The 27,344-nt window shown below is 41.8% G+C and overlaps 2 protein-coding genes across 4 annotated transcripts; one reads left to right on the top strand and one right to left on the bottom strand.

The window, feature by feature from the left end:
• Positions 1 to 119: 119 nt before the first annotated feature.
• Positions 120 to 17,621, bottom strand: LOC137295996 (ankyrin-3-like). Of its 3 annotated transcripts, none has more exons than XM_067827616.1 (13): positions 17,353 to 17,606; positions 15,781 to 15,870; positions 14,992 to 15,213; positions 13,109 to 13,237; positions 10,161 to 10,250; positions 8,035 to 8,142; positions 7,063 to 7,182; positions 6,198 to 6,287; positions 5,171 to 5,287; positions 3,679 to 3,744; positions 2,484 to 2,597; positions 2,167 to 2,265; positions 120 to 1,663 (listed from the first exon to the last, which is right to left on the bottom strand). In XM_067827616.1, the coding sequence occupies exons 1-13, from the start codon at positions 17,407 to 17,409 to the stop codon at positions 1,526 to 1,528; spliced, it is 1,440 nt and encodes a 479-aa protein (XP_067683717.1). In that variant the 5' UTR covers positions 17,410 to 17,606; the 3' UTR covers positions 120 to 1,525. The 3 variants fall into 3 exon arrangements, with proteins under 3 accessions (XP_067683717.1, XP_067683718.1, XP_067683719.1); XM_067827617.1 differs by having other exon boundaries at positions 2,167 to 2,237; positions 17,353 to 17,580; XM_067827618.1 differs by lacking the exon at positions 5,171 to 5,287 and having other exon boundaries at positions 17,353 to 17,621.
• Positions 17,622 to 20,910: 3,289 nt separating this feature from the next.
• LOC137296618 (uncharacterized) lies at positions 20,911 to 25,125 on the top strand. Its single transcript, XM_067828428.1, has 5 exons — positions 20,911 to 21,023; positions 21,474 to 21,518; positions 22,125 to 22,257; positions 22,664 to 22,815; positions 23,237 to 25,125. Exons 1-5 carry the CDS (start codon positions 20,957 to 20,959, stop codon positions 23,542 to 23,544), a joined length of 705 nt encoding a protein of 234 aa, XP_067684529.1. The 5' UTR covers positions 20,911 to 20,956; the 3' UTR covers positions 23,545 to 25,125.
• The last annotated feature ends 2,219 nt before the right edge of the window (positions 25,126 to 27,344 follow it).

Raw genomic sequence — 27,344 nt, 5'->3', positions numbered from 1 at the left:
CTTTTCGCGGAACTGAGCCGAGATTTCCTGCTTGAGTCTTGCTAGTGTTTTAAACGATGATGCCAAATCTGGTTACCAGAAACGGTTGAAAGATTGAAAACCGGAAAAATAGAACCACGTATTTGGAAAGCATTTATTTTCTTGAACAGCTATTTGCATTAAGATACACCGGTGTAAAATAATTTACAATGTAATATCATGTAATAAATACAAGGAGTATACAAGGAGTATACAAGGAGCCACTGTTTCAGGGCGGGCGGATACATCCCCATTCAGGAGCGGCACTCATTAATTTGAACTGTGATGTGTTTGATGCTGTTTCGTAGGCACTCATTATGCAAACCCCGGTTACATGATTAAGACACCATAAACATCCGGGTTAGAATGGGTCTTCAGCACCCCATGTTTGTCTTATACATTGTGGTTGTAATTTCTCTTCAGTTACCCGTGGTGGTAGGATACGATTAACGGGTCGTGTGGCTGATACACATTGTTGTATCGTACTTGTGTAGGTGGATGCGCGTTATGTCAAGCACGGGATTGCCAAGATATATTCCTCACACAACACCGTCCAATAGGCCGAATATGTGGGGTAACACAACAAACAGCATCATCAAGCATCATAGAGCTATTACCGACTTTAACTACAGCATTATAAGTTCGCTGACTGTCTTTACCTCCTAGGCCACAGTCCATTTATGGGTAGGTCGTGGAATTGACTTGGGAAGAAGATTGAAAGGATTTCTCTTGCATTATTTACGACATTTATGTCAGCGACTGCCGATTCTTAAAATCGGAGCCACTTACTGGGTCTCTACACTTTTCAAGATCTTCACCCGATCCTATCCTGAACTGACATCAAGAAGGGTGGTGAAAGCCGGTGACGAAGGTGCTGTCTGGTCTCGCCGAACACCTACAGCTTCTCTTCTTTGCATTGGTACTATTGTGAAGGCGAGTTACGGCCCCTCAAGACCTTCTGCTGCGATGTGGCTGTAAGCACATTGCTATTACCGATGTTCTGTAACAGACTGACGATATTGGGGGTTCTTTTGTGTTTTGGAGGGATAGGCCCACTTGTATATTTTATTCCAGCTGTAATTCCCTTTTCATTCACCACTTCACAACATGAATTAGCTTATCCTGTCTTACAATCAAAGTACGTGAATTTTATTGGCAAATGACGTTTTGAAAAAAGCTTATGTACCCATAAATGTACATCCGACACTTTCAATCTGCTTTCGACAAAAGGGTGTCGCATGACATACACAAGTTCTGATATAATATGTAAATTTAATCATCTTGGATGTCACCTACCAATATTGCGACAATTCCTATCCCTGTGGGTTTTTTCTTGTGTTTTTTAAGCTGTGGTGTACACGGTTACACAGAGGGTGTACATTTGGCCTGATGAGCCAGCATCGTGTTCAATAAACGTCACACGCTGTAACTTGGTATCACAGTTCAGTATCACAAGACGTGGAGCATATGGATTGCACGTGAGTCTGTGGTGCTGCAGGTATGCAGGTCATAATATGATGCAGGAGCTGGACTTCTTGGCCCCCTTCCTCCACCTGTCCTGGACGATGTCATGGCGGTCACCCAGCAGCTCCATCACCTCTGTATGTCCTTTTTCCGACGCCATGTCAAACGCTGTCTTGCCGACCTGTAGGGATACCAGTGGGTAAAGTGAACGTTTGGTATATTTGGTTGCGCCACAATATTCGCCTATGTGACGGGGATGGGTAAATATTCGAATCCAGTGATTGATATCAAGAACACAGATCTTGTGATCGGGATACAATGACCTTCATGAACCAATCTAGACGGCGGGTCTGACACGTGACCACCCGATCCTTGCAACAAGGATACGTGGTGGTAAAACATAAAGAGTGGCGTTGCAAAGATATAGTATTATATCGTATTGAGGGCGTGCCTAACATTTTCAGCGACAAAGATGTGTAATCCCGTTGTTTGGTACGTTAACGGTAACGAAGACCTTGATAGCTGAATATCACCCAGCTAAATAACACGATATAACCATGCCCACTCCCAGTGATAGAAATCACACAGTACACATTTCATAGCTACATATATGGGAGAACCACACGCCGCCTCGGTTGATCCTGTGATATGTATCAGCAAGGAATCTGCCATACAAAGACCTACCAGCGTCTTCTTAGTCTTGTCAGCACCATGTTCCAGGAGGAATTTGACAGAGTCGACCCTGTTCTTGTCCGCTGCAAGGTGGAGAGGAGTCGTACCAAGCTGTAACGTATCACGGGGTGCTAAATGTTACCACATAATCTTGAAACACCAGTGTTGAACAAAGAAAGAATCATATCGTTTTTTTCTTACGTTGTTTAATGCTGTACTGAGCACTTTTTCGGCTACTGGACGTGATCTGAGCAATACCTTTGTCATTCCAGTCGCTGTATTGCTGTACCTGTGTATATATCTAGATATCTCTCCTCTATTTTACTCACCCCCTTGACAACAACGTTGATATCGGCGCCAGCTTCCGTCAACGTCTCCAACAACTTCTGCCTCTCTTCAGGGTCGTCCTTCAACACAGCCTGGTGAATTGGATACAGCCCGTCCTAGAATGTACATACGCATTATAATCTGTCTAGTCAAGTGTAAACATGGAACGATCATTTCGGCTCATGTGTGGGTTTGTGTCGTAATGTACAGACGTTACGACAATTTCGTCATGTGTGTAGGATATGTTTTCGTAATGTACAGGCGTTGCAATCATTTTATCATGTGTGTAGGATATGTGTCGTAATGTACATAAGTTAGGATCATTTCGTCATGTAGTACAGTCTGTGTCGCCGTGTACATACGTTACGGTCATTTCGTCATGTGTGTAGGATATGTGTCGTAATGTACAGACGTTACAATCATTTCGTCATGTAGTACAGTCTGTGTCGCCGTGTACAGACGTTACAATCATTTCGTCATGTGTGTTGGATATGTGTCGTAATGTACAGACGTTACAATCATTTCGTCGTGTGTGTTGGATATGTGTCGTAATGTACAGACGTTACACTCATTTCGTCATGTGTGTAGGATATGTGTCGTAATGTACAGACGTTACAATCATTTCGTCATGTGTGTAGGATATGTGTCGTAATGTACAGACGTTACAATCATTTCGTCATGTGTGTAGGATATGTGTCGTAATGTACATAAGTTAGGATCATTTCGTCATGTGTGTAGGATATGTGTCGTAATGTACAGACGTTACAATCATTTCGTCATGTGTGTAGGATATGTGTCGTAATGTACATAAGTTAGGATCATTTCGTCATGTGTGTTGGATATGTGTCGTAATGTACAGACGTTACAATCATTTCGTCATGTAGTACAGTCTGTGTCGCCGTGTACAGACGTTACGGTCATTTCGTCATGTGTGTTGGATATGTGTCGTAATGTACAGATGTTACAATCATTTCGTCATGTGTGTAGGATATGTGTCGTAATGTACAGACGTTACAATCATTTCGTCATGTGTGTAGGATATGTGTCGTAATGTACAGACGTTACACTCATTTCGTCATGTAGTACAGTCTGTGTCGCCGTGTACATACGTTACAATCATGTCGTCATGTGTGTAGGATGTGTGTCGTAATGCACAAACGTTACGATCTTTTTTTGTGGAGGTTTGCATCAACGCACCTCATTCGCCTTGTTCACGCTGCCATCGGTTTCGCGTGTGTCCTCCAGGGCTTCCATCACCACATGCTGAAATATTGTAAAACTGTGAAGAGGAATTTGTCTGTAAAACATGGTCATAGAGAACAAATGTAGTCATTTGAATCAACTAGATAGTCCAGGCGGCTGTGCTACCTTGTAACAGTGATTTGATTGCATTCATGTAACACCGGGCTGTCACAAATCAAGTCTAGATCAGACATACCAGTGGATGATTTCGTTTCGCCCACAAAATCAGGGGACAAAAAGATCTATTCCGGTCTTTCGATAATAGGTCATTGTGTGCCTGTTTCTTTGGGAATTCCGACTGGGGTCAGTACAAAAGGCAGTAAGTGAAAATTCATGTGTGACTAACGTTGAGAGGACGTTTGTAGTCTCAGTACATTCTGCAAGTGTCAAGACACTTAACCAAAGACCTGCCAAAGATGTCTGGTATTAGTGCTTAGGCAATCGATTGCTTTAGAGATATTTCTCTACTTTACTGATCTCGTAGGATAAACTGAAAACCGTTATACAGCTGAAAACGTCGTCTTATTTGATGGCAGTATAACCAGCCTTACACTGATATTGCTGGGTGAATGTCGGTTTCAGTGTACGAAACGTTGACAAATCGCTTGGAGTGAGTTTTGAGCAGTTGTTTCTCAGCTTTCAGTTATAGCAGTTACGCTTATAGCCATGACAGTGTCGTGAATGTGTACAAGTTGGTAAAACCACTATATGATTCTAATATACAACGCCCATATTCAGGATACAAATCCACGACAAGCACATCTGCCAAAGGGAAGCAATTAGGCAAAACCAATTGAAACACAGTAGACCACTCGCCCCTCCAATAAATACACAGCACTAAGACATATGTTAAAGTCATGAACGAAGGCTTCAAGGAGATATTCAAATCGGGGGAAAGCGTCTTGGAGTGTCACTCGAAAGAATAAAAGTCACTGCAACTGGTCTTTTCGAATATGTTCAGAAAACAAATAGGCTGACCCATTTGGATAGAACTACAATAATATTTATTATTATCTGCAAAAAAGGTTAGTATAACAGATCATGCATAAATGAAAAGTGCATCACGTCTACATGAATAAATATCGTGCATCACGCTGTAAACAAAAAGTTATATAAAAACGACGGTATAGAATTTATTAAGCATAAAGAGAACATGCTTCTACATATAAATACATCGTGCACCACGCTGTAAACATAAACATGCTTTCAACTGAATAATAAGTACATTATATCATATATAATGCATGAACAGTGCATTGCTTCTACGTCAACAAATAAATGTGCAACACACCGAATTTAATCAAAACAAGTAAAACAGACACACACCATTTATTCAGTAAGTACTAATGACTGGTCTTCCTTTTCAGTAAGAGAAATCAGTATAACAAAACACACGGAGTGAGAAGGTTAGTCGTCGTAGGGGGTTATTCACATGCACCATACTCACTTCCGGTTCCGGTGATGACATTGTTTCCGGTTTGGAAACCGGAGAGGTACCTGGCTCTGGTTCCGGAGATTGCTCCGAACTACTCTCGGGCATTGGCTCGGGGCTGTGTTCTCCATCCTATATTACGCATGTAGTAGTGTATTTTATTGGAGCTCACTGTACTGTGAAGACCTTGTGTTGAAGTACTACATGTATATTGCTTGTTTACCATGCACAGATTACATGAATAGCAAAGTATACCGAAAAGGTTTGCAATGAGGTATCCCTTTCTTAACAATGTATTTATTTATTTTTTTATTTTATTTTTTTATTTATTTATTTTTTTTATTATTTTTTTTTTTTTTTTTGGGGGGGGGGAGGGGGATTGCCCAAAGAAATAACACAATATTATAGCATAGTCGTGCTACTTTCCAACGTGACCGTTAAAACATTTACTGTCTACAAAACAACCCCGTCCGATTTGCTGTGCTTGAAAAAATGCTTGCCTTTTGACGAAAAATAAATATCTTGCATCAGCTAGGTATCATTAATATCAAAGACTGTTTGGACGACGAATCCATTGACAAGCACCAGCAAACCTATGGATCTGAAACTAGCTGACAATAGAAACCTGGCAGGTACACGATTGGTGTTCTCTTCGACTCTTGCTGCAAATATATGTGGATGTGGATATATGTGTGGGGTAGTTATAGTGCCATTAACGACATTGATCTGTCGGTCTGCAAAGTCTGAGGTAACAATTTGGACAACTATCGATCTTCTACGTTTGAACCAACCAAAAAGGGCCAAGCAAAACGAAAATGTATTCGAAACGAACCATATGGCAGGGATGCACCCCTTGTAATTATTTAATAATATTTCTGATCATGCTTTGTACATAGTCTCTCTTAACACTATTGTTACGAGAGAACCGATTTAAGACATTGATTTTGGTTTTTATTTTTCATTTTTTTCAAATTTCGAACGAAAGATTTGCGGCAAATCCGTAAGTGAAGTTACAACAGAAGGTTTCATTTGATTTACATACCTTCACATGTTCCGACTTGGACTTGCTCAACACTGCAACCACGTCACTGTATTGTCGCTCCTTGGCTAGCTTGAGTGCGTCCTTGCCGTCCTATTAATAATCATAATCGTTTGACTGATGATGATGAAAAAGCGACAAAACCTTTACCATAACAGCCATAACAAATGGCTGCTGAAAGAGTCTCTTGTGTGCTACGGTCTGTATCAAAAGCAGGTATTTCCGAATCACTATCTGACGAGTGTCATTCTCTCCCCACTGCTTGTCATATCTTCCCAGATAACCTCTGTTCTAACACGTCGCTTTCATGATGCGAGTGTTCAGGATTCGTTCAGGATTTTAATTGTGCAGTCGGTGACGTTGCTTCAAAATGGATCATTCGCAAAGCCTCAATAATTTCCCTATGCTTCGGGAAAACTGGTGCCTCTCCCTTTGTGCGATGCGCAAACATTTCTTCTAGACAGAACTCCGTCATGTAATGACGTCTTCATCGCCCCTCGTTGACAACAGACAAGCTAGTTATTAAGAGTCATGTCTGACACATCAACACATGTCCCCAAAGGGAGGGATATTTGTGGCTCCACATTTCCTTGTATTAGTCAAGTTGGATCTAAGTCCATGTAAGAGAGATAATTCGTGTTGCGACTTGTTGCCGCTAGGGGGTTTTACGAAAACTGGGAAATATGGGCGTTTTGAGTCGTGCTTCGTAGGAAGATATGATAAGTAACCTCTGTAGGAAGAGAATGTGTGAGCGTACCCTACCTGCCGGTGAACCAATAACAACACATTGGTACGTTCAATCCAAACACATGCGTTAATCACCGCCTAAATACCTGGAGGTGCTTTAGTGTAGCTGGGCATTGCCTACCAGATCTTTAAAGGTGACATCAGCGCCACTATCAAGGAGAAGGTTGACCACTTGCATCATCTGACCGCTATTGCGGAGATCATCGCTCTTGATGGCCAGGTTAAGAGCACTGTCGCCTTCCTGAAAGAAACATTCCGATTATCTCCGGTCACATTACATTGGCACGACGAAGGAGCTCATGGGCAACATATGAGCTTTAATAGCACAACAACCGTGTCTACTCCTAAATATTAGTCCTTAGTTGAGTGCTAATTCAAACGATGGAGGCATCTATGCCCTGGGCCTAGATCTTAGCGCTAAGACAGTCGTAAGTTAATGTCAATGTATGGCATTTATGACTACATTAAAAGAACTTCGAAAGTCAAGGTCCAGGTTTGTTATGATAAAACTGTGATGTGTATTTATTCTTTGTACCTTAAAAACTATGCTATGTTACGTTTACGTCGCATTGTAACCAGTACAGGTAATCGGTTCTTACAGATTCCGATTGGCAAATTGGCAAACTGGCAAACTGACGGTAAAAATATATGGGTCACCGGGCCTAGATTTTCGAAGCTCTCCCAGCACTACGATAGTCGTAAGTTTATGGCAATGTATGGCACTTACGACTATCTTAGCGGTGAGACAGCTTCGGAAATATGGGCCCTGAAAGTTAATAAAGGGCAAATATGTCCCGTTGGTACAACTTGCCACTCACGCAACTGATATAGAAAATAAAATGTGATTTTGTTTTTAAACGTCGCAATACGAAACTCCTGAATGAAATTCACGCATTACTAACCACGAAATCAAGTAATTAACCGTTGACACACTACCGCATTTACCGATTGCGTTCATCAAGCTGATCCCAAAGTTTGTTTTCTGTACTTTTCTCTCATAATTTCTTTTTCAAAGATTCACTCTATGTTTGTTTATAAATTAATCAAGTCTACAGTTTAAAATCATGTACAGTGCTTGTGTTTTGATACTTACATCGTCTCGGAGATCAACATCGGCCCCGGCGGATATAAGCATGTCCAGCACGCGCATGACAGGAAGTGTACAGCGAGTGAGTGCATAGTGGATAGCGCCGGCGCCATACTGAAGAAATACATATCAAACAGCATTGTGGCATTAATTGTAACACGTACATTAGGACAACAAGCGCTCACATTTTGCGAACGAAATTCAAATACAAGATTGCATTATCTAATCGTGCTGCCAGGAAGAAAGTGTGTTCATGGGCGGATCCCGGAAATTTGAAAGCGACACACACACACAGAGATAGATAGAGAGAGAGAGAGAGAGGGGGGGGGGGGGGGGAGAGGAAAAAACTGTCACTAACTGAAATAAATCCTGAATTTTAATCCAAGACAGTTTCCTGACTGTGACTTGTGACACATTTTTCTGCATTTTATTCTTGTCCTTTACCAAAAAGTTTTCTTTTAAATCAAAAGGAAAAAAAAAAGTCACTAAGTGAAATACATTCTTTCTTCTCCCATATATAAGAATGAGTGACCGAGTCTATTAACTTAAAGATCACATGCAACGTAAAACACAACTTTGCAGATTCTGGTACCTTTCGGTGTGCACTTACCGAAACAAATCATAAAAAATGCCAATTCAACCTATAAAGTTGAAAAAAACGCGATGAAAAAAGAGCCCGCGAAACCGGAGTTCAAACGTTTCACTACATTCCCCCCAGCGCTGGGGGAAAAACTGGTTTCAACAGCTGTGATGCGCTGCGTTCATGACGCATGCGCAGTGAATAGGTTCGCGGAGCTTGAAACAGTATGCATGCCCAGAGTCTGAGGTCGTGAGCAGTAGTCTAATCTTGGTTGTGTACACAAACAAGTACATAATCTACTCGTTACGTAAAAAAAACTTGTTGATTGTGGTAAGCAGTCTCTGTCACAGAGAAAGCCCAATGCCTGGTTTATCCACACCTATATGTCTGTCTGCCTGTCTGCTAAAGACAACATGCAATACACAGCTTCAATCATTGACCACGTGCAATTTGAACTTAGCACCTATCAGACTATACGACATAAAGAAAATAAGATAATTTATGACCCGTGCACCCGAGTCCCGTGTCGGCCATATTATGTAATTAGGCACGTGTGATACACATGACATGTTTTTATGTCTGTGGGTTGCAAACAAACTACATTCATTTTTTTTCGGATGACTGGATCTGACGGAAACTGGTGCAAACTCTTGTCAGTTTCAAGTCCTTCTTTGTACTTGGACGAACGACAGTTTCCAGTTCACCATCTCTACTGAGATAATTTTTCATTGGATCGAACGAAAATTCAGAGAACATGTATTTTCCAAACCCAACATCTCTATATACATTCTTCATGGATAACGACTTCTTTTAGTGTATATGATTTTGTTTGACAACAGTATATGAATCCATACTGAAACGACGCATCAAGTACACAAAAAGAAGTTGTTATCCATACAGAATCTTACTTTCTTGTGACTGGCTATACTTCTAAAATGCCCATCAAACAGATCATCTTTCTGTACACACAATGAACCCTCAGCATATTAGCAAATGAAACAGCCAATCGGAAGCCGGCGTTACACTTGATTGCATATCCACCCGCTATGACTGGGTTCGGTCTCCCGAGGGCTTCGTTTCGGGGGAAGTAAGCCCAAGAACAAAATATTGCACTTTTGAATCGCGATTGTACGTTTATAATTTTGTTTATTTGTTTGTTTTTTTTAAAGCAGCAATGTATATTATATGTCATGAATAAGTGATAAATGTGTTTTAATTATGTTTGATTTTTTGGTTGCATGTGACCTTTAATATGTACATGTTCTCTTTCATCAAGAATTTTAATCCAAGACAGTTTCCTGACAGTGACTTGTGACATATATTTCTGCAATTTTGTCCTTTTCCAAAAAGTTTTATTTTAAATCAAAGGAGAAAACTGTCACTAACTGAAATAAATCCTTTCTTCTCACATATATAAGAATGAGTGAACGTGTCTACAGGTTGTAAGGCGACTTCAAAGAGAATAGATCAGCGCACCCTGTGCTGTTGCCATAACGACGCCTGAAACTACTCCCTATCAGGTAAGTTGTGTCTTGTAAGCCTACGTATATACCTTGTTGATGTAGTTGGGATCTGCACCCTTCTTGATGTACTCCTTCATAGTGTCCTCATCACTCTCCAACACCGCCTCGTTCAGGATGGGCTGCAACACGGACGCCAGGGACAAACTGAATGTTGTTTTAGTTACAGTCTACACCATTCCCGCCATATCGTTGTTAATTCCATAAATATGATACTCTTTGTCAGGTAACAGGTGGTTGATTGCAATAGCTACCATCACATAAAACTTTCGTTCACACAAAAAATTTTGTTCCCAATCAGTAGCGCCAGGATCAAAGAAAACACGTTTAATCTATTTTAAGGCGTATAGACCAATGGAGATAGGTTAGAGTTGGTTTTAAGCAACCCATGCTTGTTCTAAGAGACTACAGTCGGGATCGGGTGGTCAGGGTCGCTGACTTGGTTGACACAAGCTCTTGTATCCCAAATGCGTAGATCGATGTCAGTAACTGGATTGTCTGGTCTTGACTGGAATATATACAGATCGCCCCCATATATCTGGAATATTGCTAGAAGCGGCGATAAACAACAAGCAAACACACTAAAATAAATAAAAAAACAACAAAGTTTTAAAGTGTGGGAAAGGAACGTGTGTTATCAATCTCATTAGTTCGTTGGTACGAGGGTTGGCTGAAAAGTTCTCAGTCTGAGTGGTTTTTCCCCACCAGGTAGAGACAGGTGTTTGCCACCAATGAGGACAATCATTTAGTGAATCATAGACACAAGAACTACAAACGTACTAATAGTTTTATCTCAACTACAGCTCTTTTGGTAAACCTACCCTCTGAAATCATCAGAAATGGACAAAACTGAATACAGGGCAGTCATCAAGTACTTGCAAAAGAAAGGGATGTCCCCAACACAGATACATGCTGACATGGTCTCCACTCTAGGGGATGATGCTCCTTCATTTTCCACAGTAAAGAAGTGGGCTGCAGAATTTAAGCATGGCAGACAAAGCCTTCATGATGACCCACGCCCAGGAAGGCCTTCAACAGCAACCACTCCAGAAAATATCACGCGAGTGCTCGATATGTTGATGGATGATCGACGATTGACTACTCGACATATTGCTAGTGTAGTGGGCATCTCTCATGAGAGGGTTGAGCATATTATCACCAACGAATTAGGAATGACTAAAGTTTCTGCAAGATGGGTGCCAAGGCTCTTGACAGCAGAACAGAAACGTGTCAGGTTCCAGACGTCCCTTGACAATTTGCGTCGTTTTGAAGCAGATCCCGATGATTTTGTGGCACGATTTGTAACCATGGATGAGACCTGGATACATCACTTTCAACCAGAAACAAAACTACAGTCAAAACAGTGGAAGCATCCTGATTCACCAGCTCCGAAGAAAGCCAAGTCTGTTCCTTCAGCTGGAAAGGTGATGGCATCAGTCTTTTGGGATTCCAGGGGTATTCTGCTCATTGATTATCTTGAAAAAGGTCAAACTATCAACGGCAGATACTATGCTGATCTACTGAACCAGTTGCGAGAAGCAATCAAAGCCAAACGACGAGGGATGATCGCTAAAGGTGTCCTCTTCCACCAAGGCAATGCGCCTGTTCACAAATCGGTGGTGGCCATGTCAACAATCCGCGATTGTGGCTTTGAACTCATTGACCATAGTCCTTATTCACCTGATTTGGCTCCGTCTGACTTCCACCTGTTCCCCAAAATGATAAAGGAACTCGCCGGTCGCCATTTTGCAAGTAATGATGACGTCATTTCCGCTGTGACTGATTTTTTTAGGGTAGCTGAAGAAGATTTCTTCCTGACCGGGATTCGGGCCTTGCAGCATCGCTGGCAAAAGTGTGTGAACTTGGAAGGGGACTATGTAGAAAAATAAATTACAAACGTGGACTTTGTAACTTTTTTTCACAGTGAGGCTTAGAACTTTTCAGCCAGCCCTCGTAGGTTGTGTAGAGCCGTGCTAGACAAATTACAGGAGTAAATTATCGTGTCAGGACTAGACAATCCAGTTTCAGATTTCGAAAAGCAACGATCATTGCAGTCGCGAACAGAATCAATCAGGTCAGTGCGCACGCCTGTTACGTCGGCTTTGGGGAACATGTTCTGACAGGTAAGTAATAAGTCCAGTTACGTTATGGTCAGCCAGGGATGTAGCCTATAATTATGACTCACCAGTTAAGGATATCGTGCATGAAACAATCCCAAATGAGCGTCAATCAATGAACATCAATTCAAGATCATCAATACAACAGTGAACTTCTCAACAACCCTGGGCTGATTGTCTGGTACACGCCAACTGGCGTATTATGGGATACGGTGTCTGTAACGGCACACTAATTACCTTGCACGGACTGACCGGATGAAATGTGGCTTAACGTCACGTGAGTGTGTTTGCAGCTGATTCGTCTTTTAGAGCCAGTTTTATATGGAGAGTTAAGTGACAGATATATCTACATGCAGTTTAACATGGATAACCCGCACGGAATGCGACTCACACCACTCCTTGTTTTATCCCGTCAATGACGAGATTCAGCCTTGGTGACAAGAAGTATCATCTTTTAACGTGTTTTAGTCTGAAGCGGGTGGGATCGAACCCCGACCTTTAGGCTCCGGACAGGCACTGTGTCCTGTAGACCACGTGGGCCTTATAATTATTTGAACGAAGAGACAGATATGTTACACAGCCGATACACCTTTCCATCAAGATATTGTAATCCCATTTTAGTTCTTTGGAACAGCGACCATGTAGCTGGAATAACGCTGAGTGAGGCGTAAAACTCACTCACTCACTCACTCACTCACGCACGCACGCACGCACGCACGCACGCACTCACTCACTCACTCACTCACTCACTCCTCTGAACAACAATTATTCTTGGATTAACAGTACGTGTCCTGCTGGGGTCCATAAAGGGTACTCATCCTCATGGAGGAATTACGACACTCAAAGTACAGAAGGCCACTCACAGCATACTTCTCCCCGTATCGTTCACGGAAGGAATTCTGCACCTCGTTGGTGCTCTTGGATCCGTCCAGCGTTGAGGCTACCAGGTCATGGCCTTTGGCCAGTGCACAGTCATAGGCGGAGCGGAGTCGCTGCAACAATATGGAAAATGATTATTTTGTGTTTGGCACTCAACGGTATCTATCACCTTACGTACCGAAGGATGAGGACTATTCTTAATGGATATACAGCTTCACTATTCTGCATGGACGAAGTTTCGACACAATAGAAAGTTTCGACACAGATTCATGTCGTTGTAAAGCAAGTGATCGAAACGCCGCCTATACAGAATAATGAAGTTGTATATCCATAAACAATAGTCCTCATCCTTCATCTACCCAACTTCGAGAATGCCACTCTAAGAAGAAATCTTACGTACTGATGATACATATTTGTGATGCGATGTATGGCAATGAAAGGTAACGGTTTTATAAGCGTACGGGAATTTACAAAACCAATTATGTTTTGTTGTTATTGATGGGTAGTTTTATCTCTTTCATAGACATTGCCATGATATGTCAATAAGTCCAAAGGCTAAGCACAATGAAACCAGTATATATGTAACTTTACTGTATTGTATACTGACTAGCTAGCCAACCTGTACCATTGTCACTATTTACTGCTAGACACATATTAGATGATCCTGCGCACTAAACGCATTTGTGATAAGAGAGGCGGTACAACGAATTGGGCGAGTACACTTGGCTGCTACAGGTAGCTTGACGATTATGCACGTGCAATACATGCTAACCGTGACATGAAATCAACACCGCTACTGATTAACACCTGTCTCACTACTGTTGTACACCTGTCTCAATGCTGTTAAACAGATTTCAGTGGTAGTAAAAAATGTACAAGTTAGGAAAACATGGGCAAATAGTTCATTCTCAGGCAAGGGAGATAGCATACAATGTCATCATGTATAAGAAAAAAAATTGTGGAACCAAAGCAGATTCTCTTTTACAAAGTAGCCTTGCTACTGGACTCTCAACGGCAGCTTTAAAGCGCATTAAGGCAGAAGGTGGTAGGAGTGCGAGTGGACCTACATTTATCAGTCCTACCAAGTTGCGCAAATCCATAACTTGCAGTTACAAACTTGATGATTTCGACCGGTGTGCAGCCCGTCCATTTGTACAAAGTTTATATGGCGTAAAAGCACAACTACCCACTCTGGATACGATGTGTGATATGGCAAAGTGTCTGTTGAACTACAAGGGTTCTAAGGAAAGTTTTCGAAATGATCTCAAAGACATGGGGTTTAGGTGGCGATAATGCACGGGGAAAATGAACTTCTCGATATTTATCAGACAACCTGTCTCCCTCTTGTTTCAAGTGGATCGTTCTGTGGGGCGTTCCCAAGTATGCAAATTGGGGTCATTTGTCAGGTCGTGGATCATCTTATATGTGTTTACCAGTACTGTTATTTATATTATATGATCTGACATAAGGTCAACAGGTTCAAAGCAATGCGATTGTCTTTGTCCGTCCAATCTTGTTTCTTCGCCTATCCTTTGTTGTCTTTTATATTTAACAATATTTATGTTAAGATCTATGGTCTGAGCAATCTTAAGACGCTACCACGATCAGCATGTGCCGCCCTCAGGTTGAGTAAGAAGTAAACTCATTCAACATAAAGATATTTGGTGATGGTGAAAGTGATGTCGGTTTGAAATGATACCAAATTAAAACCAAAAACTACCTGCATAATGCAGGTAAACTATGGAGCATAACTGGATAATTCCAGAAATCTCCAAGAGAGGTGCCCTGCAGCCTGATTTCCCTGGGTTATCTCCGCTACTATTTCTAATACTCCATACCATCTCTCCACGTAGACATTTGCTCTCACCTTATTGCGGATTTCAGCATCGGCCTTGCAGTCGATTAGTTTGACTATGACGTCATAGTTCTGAGGAAACTCTCCGTTTTCTACTGCTAAGTGCAGTGCTGTATCTTTATTCGTCTCTGTCTGAGCATTCACGTCAACGCCATTGTTGATGAGGACGTCAATCACATCGATGATGTCATTGCGGTCACTCAGTATTGCAACGTGCAGGGGAGACAACCCTTCCTGTTATCAGTACATAAAAACATCCAGCACGAAAATGAGCCCACATGTCAGTGATATTGTTCAAATATCATGCGTCTAACCTGCTAGGTTTATAAAGATACTAGATACGTCCACAAACGGCAGTGGTTACGTAACGCATGTTTTCTTTCATCTAAAGTTCTGAAACGTTTGCATTTGCTCTATGCGCAATTTAGGTAAGCAGAGTATAACGTCAGTTTGATACTACTCATGGAGTAAGAGGTTAGGCGACACCAAGATATGGTAACATCGTAGCATGACCAGATCTTGAATGCTAATCGATGATCCCAGGTTCCTGGCAAGTTTAAGGGAAACAACTCATGGAAAATCGTGTCTTTACGCTAGGCCACCCCTTAAAAACTGTAAGTGAAGCGATGATGGGGTTATACCTTCGTTTCTTGTAATGATAAACGGACAACTCATATATTCGTGAAACATAGCTGGCATCAGGAACCAGTAACACCGCCTTACAAGATCCAAGTGTTTTGTATTGGAATAAAATTAGATAATATGTACCGTTGAAAAGAAGGTTAGGTGAACAACACTTACGTAGAAAAGATCGTCTAGTTTAGGATTGCTGTTGAAGAAGTTCCGGATGTCGTCTAAGGATCCCACCGCACAATCGCGATGCAGCGGTTCCTGTGAAAATAAAAGTCACGGATGTTTAAAGGTATGTGCATTTATATGTGTGTACATTAAAGTGGAATACATTGTATATTTCTCCCTCTGACTGTCCGAGAACAAATTAATCTGTGATAGAAAGTGTGTTCACTGGATCTTATTCCACAAAGAGACCTTGGCACAACGACTGTCGTAAGTTAGTTTTAAAACGTGAGATTTATTTGATTTTAAAATATATAACGTATCGATATTGAAAATAGATTCAGACTGGTTTGGAATTTTCACCGCTTTGTGCAAAACATCCTAAATATCACGGCGGGAGACACCAGAAGTGGTTTCACACATTGCACCTGTAAGGGGAATCGAATCCGAGTCTGTGCATGATTTAACTACTGGACTACCCAAACGCTCCAAACAGATATTGAAGTGTAAATACGTACATGTGATCATGTAGAGGTTTGAACAGCAGACTGTTGTTACACAACTGTGTCATTGCCACGTATAATCAACCAATTTCCCTCTAAAATTACCATATCTATATAATCGGAAATGTTCGTAGTTATGTCTTCAGAAATTAACACATATCGTATCGTTGTATCCGGGAAACAGGTCTAGTGTTTACAACAGAACTAACGCCTTCCTTTCATGCCATGTTACCTGCTCACCTTCAGGTATGTTTAGTGACCCCGGCCTATTGTACTGGGCCACTAAACATGTAGCGAACGCACAGGTACAAGAGACGATAGACCGTGTCGATACATAAACACAATGAGGGACACCTCCATCATACACTGACCTACATAGGAAGATTTATGATTATAGTATATTGTAAGATACCGTTATAAGAAGGTCGTAATGAATACTGTAGTACTGAAGGGAGGGTTCGTGGGGTGGGAATGACAGATTATTGAGAGAGAGAGAGAGAGAGAGAGAGAGAGAGAGAGAGAGAGAGAGAGAGAGAGAGAGAGAAACAATCAAACAATACAAATTCAGAGACTCAGCGTAATTAAGCCGTGATCCATGTATAGGTACCGGGTCTTCCTTGATATTTTATATTGCTTCCTAAGCCCTATATTTACTGTCCACCTCACACTGTGTATGATGAGATCTCGCACACTGTGTGATCTCAGGATCGAAAACAGTTCCTCTTTGACCATCCAAGATGGCATGTTATTGCCTTGTTTACCACACCCATAACTTTAATCATTAATAAATCAAATAAGTAGCAACAGTGGTGGCAACGTTCGTACACAAATAGCGCTTGTTCAGCCAGTCTGTGACGGTAGGAAGATAATGCTGCACATCACTATACAACACTGACGTCACAAAATACCTATCTAATCTGTCGCTGAATGGCACAGCATTATTACTACCAGTATTCATTACTTGACTACAGCACACTAATATAAATGACTGGCAGAAAAGGCCCGTATGGCTTTCTCTTATCCACACTAATTCGATAGTTCAACTGTATACAGTCAGACAGGGTTGCATACTTACAACTTCGCTGTTACTGTAGTCATCTTCAAATTGTACCCGTTTCGTCATTTCTGTCATTTCCACGAGCTGTTGGGATTATATCACTCCACATGGCACGTGAACAGTCCAAGATCCTACAAAGTGTCATTGTGAAGTCTGTGGAATATGTCCATATTGGTTCCTTCGCGTGGGCTAGGAAATTAAACCCAGCCAAACACGTGCGTGTTGGGCAACCTTCATTGCCTGTATGATTCGTGGTGGTTACAATGCCTTGTCAAGTATTGGAGGGGCTCTGTATGGGTGAACAATAGAATTGATCTTTGAACCCCCCATACTCAGAATACCTCAGCTGATTAAATTCTTATATGTTGTCGTTTATCAGACAAGTATTCAATAATAAAACGCTAATATGTTCTTTTTGATTAAAAATATACATGTAGCTGTAAGCTCATGTTATGTTTGTCTAAGGGCCGATGTGTGTTTAAAGCATTGATTATACTGTCGAAAGACTTGCTGGTACAGGTCTAGCTGGGAATTATTGACTCCTTATTATCAGTTATTGATCAACTATTTACCAATCAACCAATACGGGTTGCCTTAGCTATATCAACATATTTTATGTAATTTGTGTTTATCGGTCTTATATTATTTGTCTTGACCATAATCGCATTTTCAAGATGCCTCTATAGTGGATTAACCGCTTGAAGGATGGGACGGGATCGGGTGTAGAGATAATGTGCAACCCTGACAAGGCCCCTCTAATTCCGCTACCGTTCTAATGGATAAACGGGGCGTGAGTGGGGCACGCAAATCTACTGGTTGCTACGATCAACAATCTCGAAGGCAGCTTGAAACACGATCAGTGTGACGGACGGGAGCTCACTGAATAGGATTAGCAGTAATCCCAGACTTGCTTATTGAAAGCAAACCCATGTCTTTTTTTATTAGGACACACTAGACTCGGACCACTGACAATCTCAGGGTGTTTACGTGAAACTTAAATAACCTTCAGCTCTTCACGACAAATATCATATCACAATATTAGCTACTGCTGCAACATTACTCCGACAACGTTTATGTTTTGTCGAGCCAGTGCTCACCAATCTTCCAAAAAGATAGCGATGATCTTTAAAAATAGAACTTGGACCCGACCATCCAGTGTGTGACATCATGAGCATCAGTTCAGTCAGGTTACGATGCCTTTTCTAAGACAGCATTCTAACCCGGATATTTACGGTGCTACCAATATTGATGATGATGATGATGATGATGATGATGATGGCGACGACGACGATGATAATATCGCTATTGGTGATTTTGCTGCTACTCCGCACTGTTTTTACAACTACTACTACAACTATAACGACTACAACTATAACGACTACAACGACTACTACGACAACTACTACAACACAAACTATTACTGCTGCTGCTCCAACTTCTATTACAGCTGCTCCTGCTACTACTACTACTACAACTTCTACTGCTGCTGCTACTACTGCTACCGCTGCCACCACTACTGCTGCTACCACTACAACTTCTACAACTTCTGTTGCTACTTCTACTACTGCTGTCGTTACTTTTATCACAAGTCGTTACTCAACAGTGATTTGATACAAAGGCCTTGTAAAAGCTGGTGTAGATGTGTATTATAATGATACGGAAGGCAGTGTGGTGACCTTGTGACCACAGATCGGGTTCGATTCCCTGCAGCATGGATACAATGTGTTAAACCCATTCTCCCCCGTTCATACAGCTGCACAGAATGTCACCTCAGAAGCTCACTCACTCTTTTATGGGTTGGTTGTTTAACGTTGCACCCAGTATTATTGCAGTTATATGGTGGCAGCTTGCAATTATTCGAGTCTGGATCAGACAATCCAACAGCATGGGTATCGATCTACGCAATTTGGATACTATGGCTTGTTTCAACCAAGTCAGGGAGTCTGACCACCCGATCTCATCAGTCTCCTCTTACGACAAGCACTTACTGAAAGGTAGCGTGGTGTTATCTTGTAGACGTCACGACAAGCACTTACTGAAGGGTAGCGTGGTGTTATCTTGTAGACGTCACGACAAGCACTTACTGAAAGGTAGCGTGGTGTTATCTTGTAGACGTCACGACACGCACTTACTGAAGGGTAGCGTGGTGTTATCTTGTAGACGTCACGACACGCACTTACTGAAAGGTAGCGTGGTGTTATCTTGTAGACGTCACGACAAGCACTTACTGAAGGGTAGCGTGGTGTTATCTTGTAGACGTCACGACACGCACTTACTGAAGGGTAGCGTGGTGTTATCTTGTAGACGTGACGAAAGCCTAGTTTCGAATGTTCGATTCTCCATGCACACGGGTACAATATGTGAAGCCCATTTCTGGTGTCCCCCGCCGTGATATTGATGGGATAGTGCTAGAAGCGGCGTAAAATTCACTCACTCTCTTCATCTATGTCCCTAGAAATTTGTTTCCGGAGCAAAGTGGCAAAAGGATCTAGTTTTGAAATATTCCATAAATATGCGTTTTCCATGAAGTAAAACTACTTACACATTCGCCTGTCTGGCCTCCTTTTGTTTGTGACTGGAAATTAGAAATACAAAATAATACGTATTGTTTACAGGTAGCAGTTCACCATCATACTTAATGGTAAATACTGCCCGAATCCAACAGTATCGCTCTCACTTGTTCATGTGATGTTAAAGTTGCATCAAACAGCAAGCAGAATTTTTGGATGCTAGTGGAGATTCTCATGTTCAGGAGTAATGTTTGGCATAAAATATATTCATGTTAAGCGGCGCGTGTTTCTATAGGAATTCATCGCCATTGTGTGTCTAATTAACGTGCTATCGCTTATGGTCAGATATCAGCAGCCACGTTATGTACATAGTACATACATGTTTGCTGCGAAGCAAACATAGAACAGCACTATAGTAACTCCATTTTGTACTTCGTGTACCATACAAGGCAACGTAAGATTTAAATATTATATAAATTAGATAACACCAACATTAAGGCAAACAAAACGCCACTTTGGAAGGCTAGTATTTATTTCTTGGGTGTTTTTCAGATTAAAGCAATTCTGTACTCCTATTCGTTTAAGGCACACACCGTCATATCCACAATTATCACGTATATGTACAACATTGTGACGGTGAGAAGCCGTTATCATAGATTTCGAGAACTATACAGGGGACAGTAGTGAATAAGCCTCTTCCAACTTGATAAAGACATTATCTAAATCGCATGATACCCATATACTCGTTTGATAGAAACCAAACCCAACACCGACATCAGATCACCCATCACCCAGGTACCGTTGTCCGTTGAATATTTACTCTACTCGTGTGACGTCCACATCGTACTCAACGGATACTACAAGGCATCTAGTAGCTTGTCCAAACACCTGATTATGTCCATCCCCTTTGAAAGAACAAACAAGATTAGAATATAACAGAGGCATATCACTGGCACGAACGCACACGCACGCACGCACGCACGCACGCACACACAGGTCTGTCCCTTGTCTGACCCAATTCTCAACACGCACCTAAAATTACGGGTGATATTTTTACCTGTACACCGGTTGTGTCAACATTGCTCAATACCTGATGATAACCATCAACCTGTATGGACATCGGTATCGGTTATTCAGTTTTAGTGGTTTTGTCTCTCTTCTTCCTCGGCCATGTTTCAGGTACGTAATTTATGGTTTTGCTGGCTCGTGGCCATTGTCGATTGTGATGTCAACTGACGGTCTCATGACTGATAGATTGAGAGAAGTAGTTGTGTCCCGAGAGTGGCAACCGGATTAAATGGGTCATCCCGAGATCTGCTAAAATTGTCCGCTTCATATGTGTATAAAAGTGTGGATTATTTACATAATTAGCAAGTGTTAAAATACTGAACCTAATTTAGGGATTATTTTTGTTACAGGGGAAATTTCGTTTCGCATGTGAACACAGCTTTAGTTTAAACCGGTGTCGTCTCTAGTTTGTTTCTCATGACATTTGTTCCGTATGTGCGAACACTCGCCAGTACGGTGTTTCTAGAGAGTCTTTTATCATTTAGTGTAGCCTAAATTAGTTCAAATCGTTTTATACAGTTGCTGTTGATCACGTCTTAATATTTTGTTGAATTGTTGTAGTTAGCCGGGCTGAATCATGCTTTCCCAGGAGCAGTGTGACGAAGGGTAAGTGTAGCTCGATATTTGTAATATCATATGTTGGGTTGGCAGGGGTTTATGTACACTTGAAGGGACCCCGAGGAACCAGTTAACAACGTATTTATCTCACCGAACACATCAATGTTAATTCTGAACTGTTTGAAGCATGGATATCGGATCGTACACTTCGGCCAACATGTGTGAATGAAACGTTTCGAATCTTCCATCTTGCTGTTTTTCCCTCAGGTATTGTATTTGCCTACGTTTATCCATCTTTCACCTACCTGGGTTGTTATTGTGGTTATGGTGACTATGTCACAAGGAATGTCAGCCAGTCTGAAAACAGGCCCGGATTTAATTCTACTGTATGCAAGAGACAATTCGTAACTGGAAGCTTTTGTCCTCAAACCCATCGCACTTGTCGGTCGATGATCCTTTATGTGGATTCGACTGACACAATGGCTGCAAAATATGTGTAGGATGAGGATGCGCTCGCATCTTATGCCGAAACAATACACATATGACCTGATAGATTGCGATGGTTGTACCGTGGTAACGTTGATCAGACAGTTGTGGCACTATTGGCCAGTTACATGAATTTGAACAGAGTGCTTATTTGTTCATGTGATTCAGATAACCAGCTGGCGAGACCATGTTGTAAGGAAAACAGTTTCAAAGGGCGCACTACAGTCCGGCGTTTTTCCTGCGAGGACGAAGGTGGCTGTTGCGGGGTCTATGGCTCCCAGTACTGCTGTGACGTCCCTATGTAAGTTTGCAAGGACGTCTTTTATTCATTTGAGCCACACTGGAGGGTCTGTCACTGGGTTGGTATGCATTTAAATTGTTAGCTCGTTTCGTGGTTTCGTCATCTGTTTACAAAAACATATGAGGTGTGTGGGGTTGAACCGTAGCCTCTCAGGAGTCATTCCAAATAACGGCACCCAGTTAGCAGCCAAAGAGCTTTCTACTTGCTTAGGTTTCAGAAATTCATTAACACGGGGCCTCTTCGACCTTACAGAGCCGAGTGCACCTTTAACATTTTTATCCACAATGAACGTGTGGAGTGGCCCTACTTCCCTATGAACGAATCGTGTATCCTTATATGAAACTGCGTGAACTTCAGTGTGTGTGTTTCACTTTTACACGACCATGATAGAAGATGCCGTTGTTAGTTCCAGTTTGTCTATTGGCCTTGGAGTTGGCCTCACTGTCCTCGTCCTCGTCCTCCTGGGTATCGTAGCTCTCGTCATCTACTGCTACCTGAACATCAGCTACCACAAGAAGGGCCAGGAAATTTACTGTGCCGGCTGCTGCAGGTGTAAAGGTCAGCAGGGGCAACGCACTATTGACTGATACAGTGATACATGGGTAGATCGTGATACTGGTTAGGGAGGGTATGTCGAGGGTGTGATGTTAGTAGGGTGTGGAGAGGATGTGATGTTAGTGGGATGTAGAGAGGATGTGGCGCTAATGGGATATGGAGAGGATGTGATGTATATGGGGAGTGGAAAGGGTTTAATGTTGTGGTGTTAAAGGATGTTCTGTAGGTGTGGTTTGAAAGGGTTTCAAATGCGTGTGGCGTGTGGTGAGGCAAGATATGCCAGGTGTTCAGCCAGGACGCAGACTGGACATACATTATCAGGATATAAGTAGCGTCTTGCCAGGTAGCTTTACTTAAATATTGCCATTTTAGTCATTGATGTCTATGTCTGTCCTCACTATGTGTATATCACTTCCACCAATAGTTCGAGATTCAACGAAACCGGCCATGCCGTTCAGCAGCATCCCTGTCAACTTGAGCAACGCTGACTCGACATTCGATACAGAGGTGTATGAACCCCGCCACCAGCCCTACCCAGATCCAGACGTCTTCAGGACACCGGTGACCCCTCAAAGTCAGACCAGTCCCGACACAGAAAATCATATCCCGCCATCATACACGGATGCCGTGTCCCATCCAGAAATATTCGTCTCCTCTCGACAGTGTGTGCAACCATCAAGTGATTCGACTTGTCCCGAAAAAAGTAGCTATAGAACTGGTTTCAATGTTTAAGAAGTTTTTCAATGACCAAAAATGTCAAGGTGATGTTTGAGATCCACGAAGGACAACCATAACAATGATCAGACTGGAATATTTACTGGCAGAAATACTGCTTGAATTAACAGTGCTCAGTACGGTGTTAAACGACTAACAGGCTACCTCATTTATCCAGTTTTGGGATACCCACCTCTATTTTAAAGTTACTGTTGTCAGTACATGACATGGTGGCGCCATATTGTAATTCACCTGGGAACCTATACCTCATGAGGATAGCATATTTTTTTTCATCTGGAGAGCTATTCTCAAAACATTCGTGGCCCTACGAACTTCTTAAGCTCTTTTTTAACACACTGGCTACATTCAAATTAAGAATCCTCAGGGCTACGAACGTTTCCAGTTGGTGGGTCGGTTTACAATAAAATACATTTTATAACATCTAGTTTTGTTCAGAACTACATCGGAAATTATCACACAAGCATTTTAGCCTTGCTTTTTTGCCTGTTTAGTAGCAACGATGTACCCGTGTGAATTGGTCATTTCAGCAACCCATGCTTGTAGTAAGAGGCGACTAACGGATCAGGTGGTCCGTCTTGGTGACTTGGTTGACACGTCATCTTTTACCTGATGGTGAAAGCGTTGGCTCGTTACACCAAAGACCCGGGTTCGAATCCCCACATAGGTGCAGTGTGTGAAGTCAATTTCTTGTGTTCCCCGCCCTGATGTTGGTGAAATATTGCTAAAAGCGACATAAAACCAAACACAGTCAGTTTACCAATTGCGAGATCGATGCTCATGATTTTTATCAGTGGATTGTCTGGTCCAGATTGGATTTTTCCACAGACCGCCGCATTACAGCTAGAATATTGCTGAATGGGGCGTTAAACAACAAACTCACAGATAATTGGCCTGGGAATCTCGCATCAAGGGTCACGCGAGGTCATAATTGTGTGAAGTTGTACCACGACAGTAAAGGGTTTACACTCAAGTCAACTAACAGTTACAAAATTCTTGAATATGTATATCTCAAGCATGCACTGGAAGAAAACGCATGCGTCCGGTGACCTCAACATTACCCACTGTCAACATCCGATTGCTGCAGACATTTGTCCCCGCAAATATACTAACGCATTTGGGTGGTAAGACTCACTGACTTGGCGTACGCATCGAAACTGCATGAATGTTCAGATAGCTGGAAACGGTGCATAGTACGAACAAAGCACCTCCCAACCTTCTACGCACGCGCACACAGAGAGGGAGAGAGATTTCTTTTTCTTCACGCACATTACAAGCGTTTACAACAATACTCTCTCTCTCTCTCTCTCCCTCTCTCTCTCTCTCTCTTTCTCTCTCTCTCTCTCTCTCTCTCTCTCTCTCTCTCTCTCTGTGTGTGTGTGTGTGTGTTCCAAATGGAAGAATTTAATTGTGTTGGTTTTTTTTACCTCTCTCACCATTGTTTGCGACCGAAGTGGTAGAAAGAGCATTTATATCACGTGCAAGGAAGGAAATCCATGTTCCATGATTTTACTGTGGCCCTGATCCACTTTTGTGTGTTCATTTTGAATTTTGAATGCATATTACATGAATATATTACCATATTAAATTATGTGTACTTGATTGTGTCCACTTTAGAAATTTTACAATAAGTCTAACAATATCTAACCACTTACATTCTTCTGTGACGATGATACCACCGAAGGCAGGCGATTATGTTCAGTGAGTGAGTTCGGTACCAAGTTCTGTTCTGTGAGACATTCTCCTATTTGGTGAAACCGACGAGCATGGATAGTGAGTTAAAGGACCATGGTGTATAAAAATGGTACACTGTAGACACAAACTCACGATCAGAGGATTCTGACTTTGGCAACGAACTCAGTGCAGACACATACAGAAATATATGTACTCCAGAATGAAACCCCAGTTCGTTTCCCCACACACGTCACACTGTTACTGGAGACCCGTCGTGGACCTGTTGTGCCAGTATAGTACAGTAATACTTGCAAAAGGGGTAGACCAAATTGCAATGAAACTATTTTAACTTCCTGCATGACGCTGTGGCATTAAAGAGTCAATCATGTGCTCAATACACACAAGTCAAACTAGTCGAAGTAAGAAAAAGGGTCTTTAAGTAATAAGTAAATTTTGATTCCTTCTTTGAGAGGCATCACTTTTATGGATAGGCACCTCCTTTAATCAATAAGTGCGACGTTTCGGTATAGTTACTGACGATGTTATCAACCAAGTGACATATAGTCAACTTTTTAATTGTACTGAGTGCGACAGTTTGGTGTAGGTGCTAACACCGTTATCAAGCAAGTGACAAAAAACATATACATGAATTGTCAAAATCCAGTGAGTTGACTCCACCCTTGGACCTCCATTTCTCAGGACCAAGGAAAATGCATTATCTCTTTGCTTTTGAGTTTAAGTTTGTTCTGAGTCATCCGGGATACAACGTGTTGTCAACGCCGGTGACCCCTTCATGTCAGACCAGTCCAGACATTGACATAGATATTCCTCCATCTTACACGGAAGTCGTGTGTAAGGCACTACTCACCACTTCCTGTTTCCCAAAATCTTTCGGCTTGTCCCGAAATTCTTAACGCTGGTTAGGAATGTTTCAGAAGGTTTCGGATGGGCACAAGACACGAAATGACAATTATGATCCACGCAGGGCAACCGTGCTAATATCACCTGATTGTCTAGTTCAGACTTATCATTTGATGAGTAGAAGTCATGAGATGTCTCTGAATGTAGTTTTAAACACAAGATCCCCGAACAATCTACTTTAATAATCAAGTTGTGTGACACAAACATTTACCAAGGAACACATTATTAAACATTCATTATTCCCTTAACCGTCAACAACATAATCCCAAGGTTTGAATACCCTTCACTGAATAAACAACACGTGACACCATGCATAAACGGGATTCCTTGATTCACTTTCTGCAGACATTATGGGACTGGCGGGGATGATTCAGGCATGAATGTCCATGTTACTTATAGTACACCACATGGCTGAGTTTCATTAATTGTGCTGTTTAATTAATTTCTATTGTGTATTATATGCATAAAACGTATGTATTGATTGACAATACTGATAAATCCGAAATGATGCCCTACTTTTCTGACTGACCATGTTATAGGTCTGGTTCTTACTGCTTGGGAAATATTAGATGAGCCACCACCTGACAAATGACCCCAGTTTGTATACATGGGAACGCCCTCCAGAACTTTCCGTTTGAAACAAGATGGAAACAGGTTGTCGACTAAAATGTGAAACGTTCCATTGCCTCGTGCGAATCGTGTCGTGAAGGTGGCTTGCTGGACTGAATCGCTCTACGAGACATGTGTAAACAGTAGCGGTATTGATTTCACGCCACGATCAGCATGTATTGCGCATGAGTAATCGCCAATCTACTAGTAGCAACCATGTGTATTCGTCCAGATTACTTGCCCCGCCTGCTTGTCACAAATGTGTTCACTGCGCTGGCTTATCTAATACTTGTCAAGCATATCATAATGTCTTAACAATCCTATATTATCTTGTGTTGGCAATGCTGTTAAAGCGTTTTTTGTTTGGAGGGTGATGTGGGTTTATGTCCGAGTCTGTTCGAATCAAGTTCTATCTTATGTATCAAACGTGTAACTACTCAGTTTCGTTCGTTAGACATTTGTCTGAAAATTAATCTACCCTGCAATGGCAGAAGAAACTTTAGTTCTGCCAATTGCTGGCTCAACCGGATAATACTTCGTCGACAAAACTAAGATTTTGTTTGCGTGTAACCGTAACGCTACACTCAGGAATATTT

The sequence above is a fragment of the Haliotis asinina genome, chromosome 9 (assembly GCF_037392515.1).
Source record: "Haliotis asinina isolate JCU_RB_2024 chromosome 9, JCU_Hal_asi_v2, whole genome shotgun sequence".
Lineage (NCBI taxonomy): Eukaryota > Metazoa > Mollusca > Gastropoda > Lepetellida > Haliotidae > Haliotis > Haliotis asinina.
The sequence above is the reverse complement of the archived record's forward strand: the minus strand, read 5'-3'. Positions and strand labels throughout refer to the sequence as shown.

Excerpts from the sequence above, each read along its gene's own strand:
- LOC137295996 (XM_067827616.1), bottom strand. The coding sequence starts at position 17,409 with ATGACAGAAATGACGAAACGGGTACAATTTGAAGATGACTACAGTAAC. Across the intron at positions 15,871-17,352 it reads ACTACAGTAACAGCGAAGTT|GAACCGCTGCATCGCGATTG; the intron begins GTAAGTATGCAA and ends TTATTTTCACAG. Across the intron at positions 2,266-2,483 it reads TCAACGTTGTTGTCAAGGGG|CTTGGTACGACTCCTCTCCA; the intron begins GTGAGTAAAATA and ends GATACGTTACAG.
- LOC137296618 (XM_067828428.1), top strand. The coding sequence starts at position 20,957 with ATGGACATCGGTATCGGTTATTCAGTTTTAGTGGTTTTGTCTCTCTTC. Across the intron at positions 21,024-21,473 it reads CTTCCTCGGCCATGTTTCAG|TTAGCCGGGCTGAATCATGC; the intron begins GTACGTAATTTA and ends GAATTGTTGTAG. Across the intron at positions 21,519-22,124 it reads CAGGAGCAGTGTGACGAAGG|ATAACCAGCTGGCGAGACCA; the intron begins GTAAGTGTAGCT and ends CATGTGATTCAG.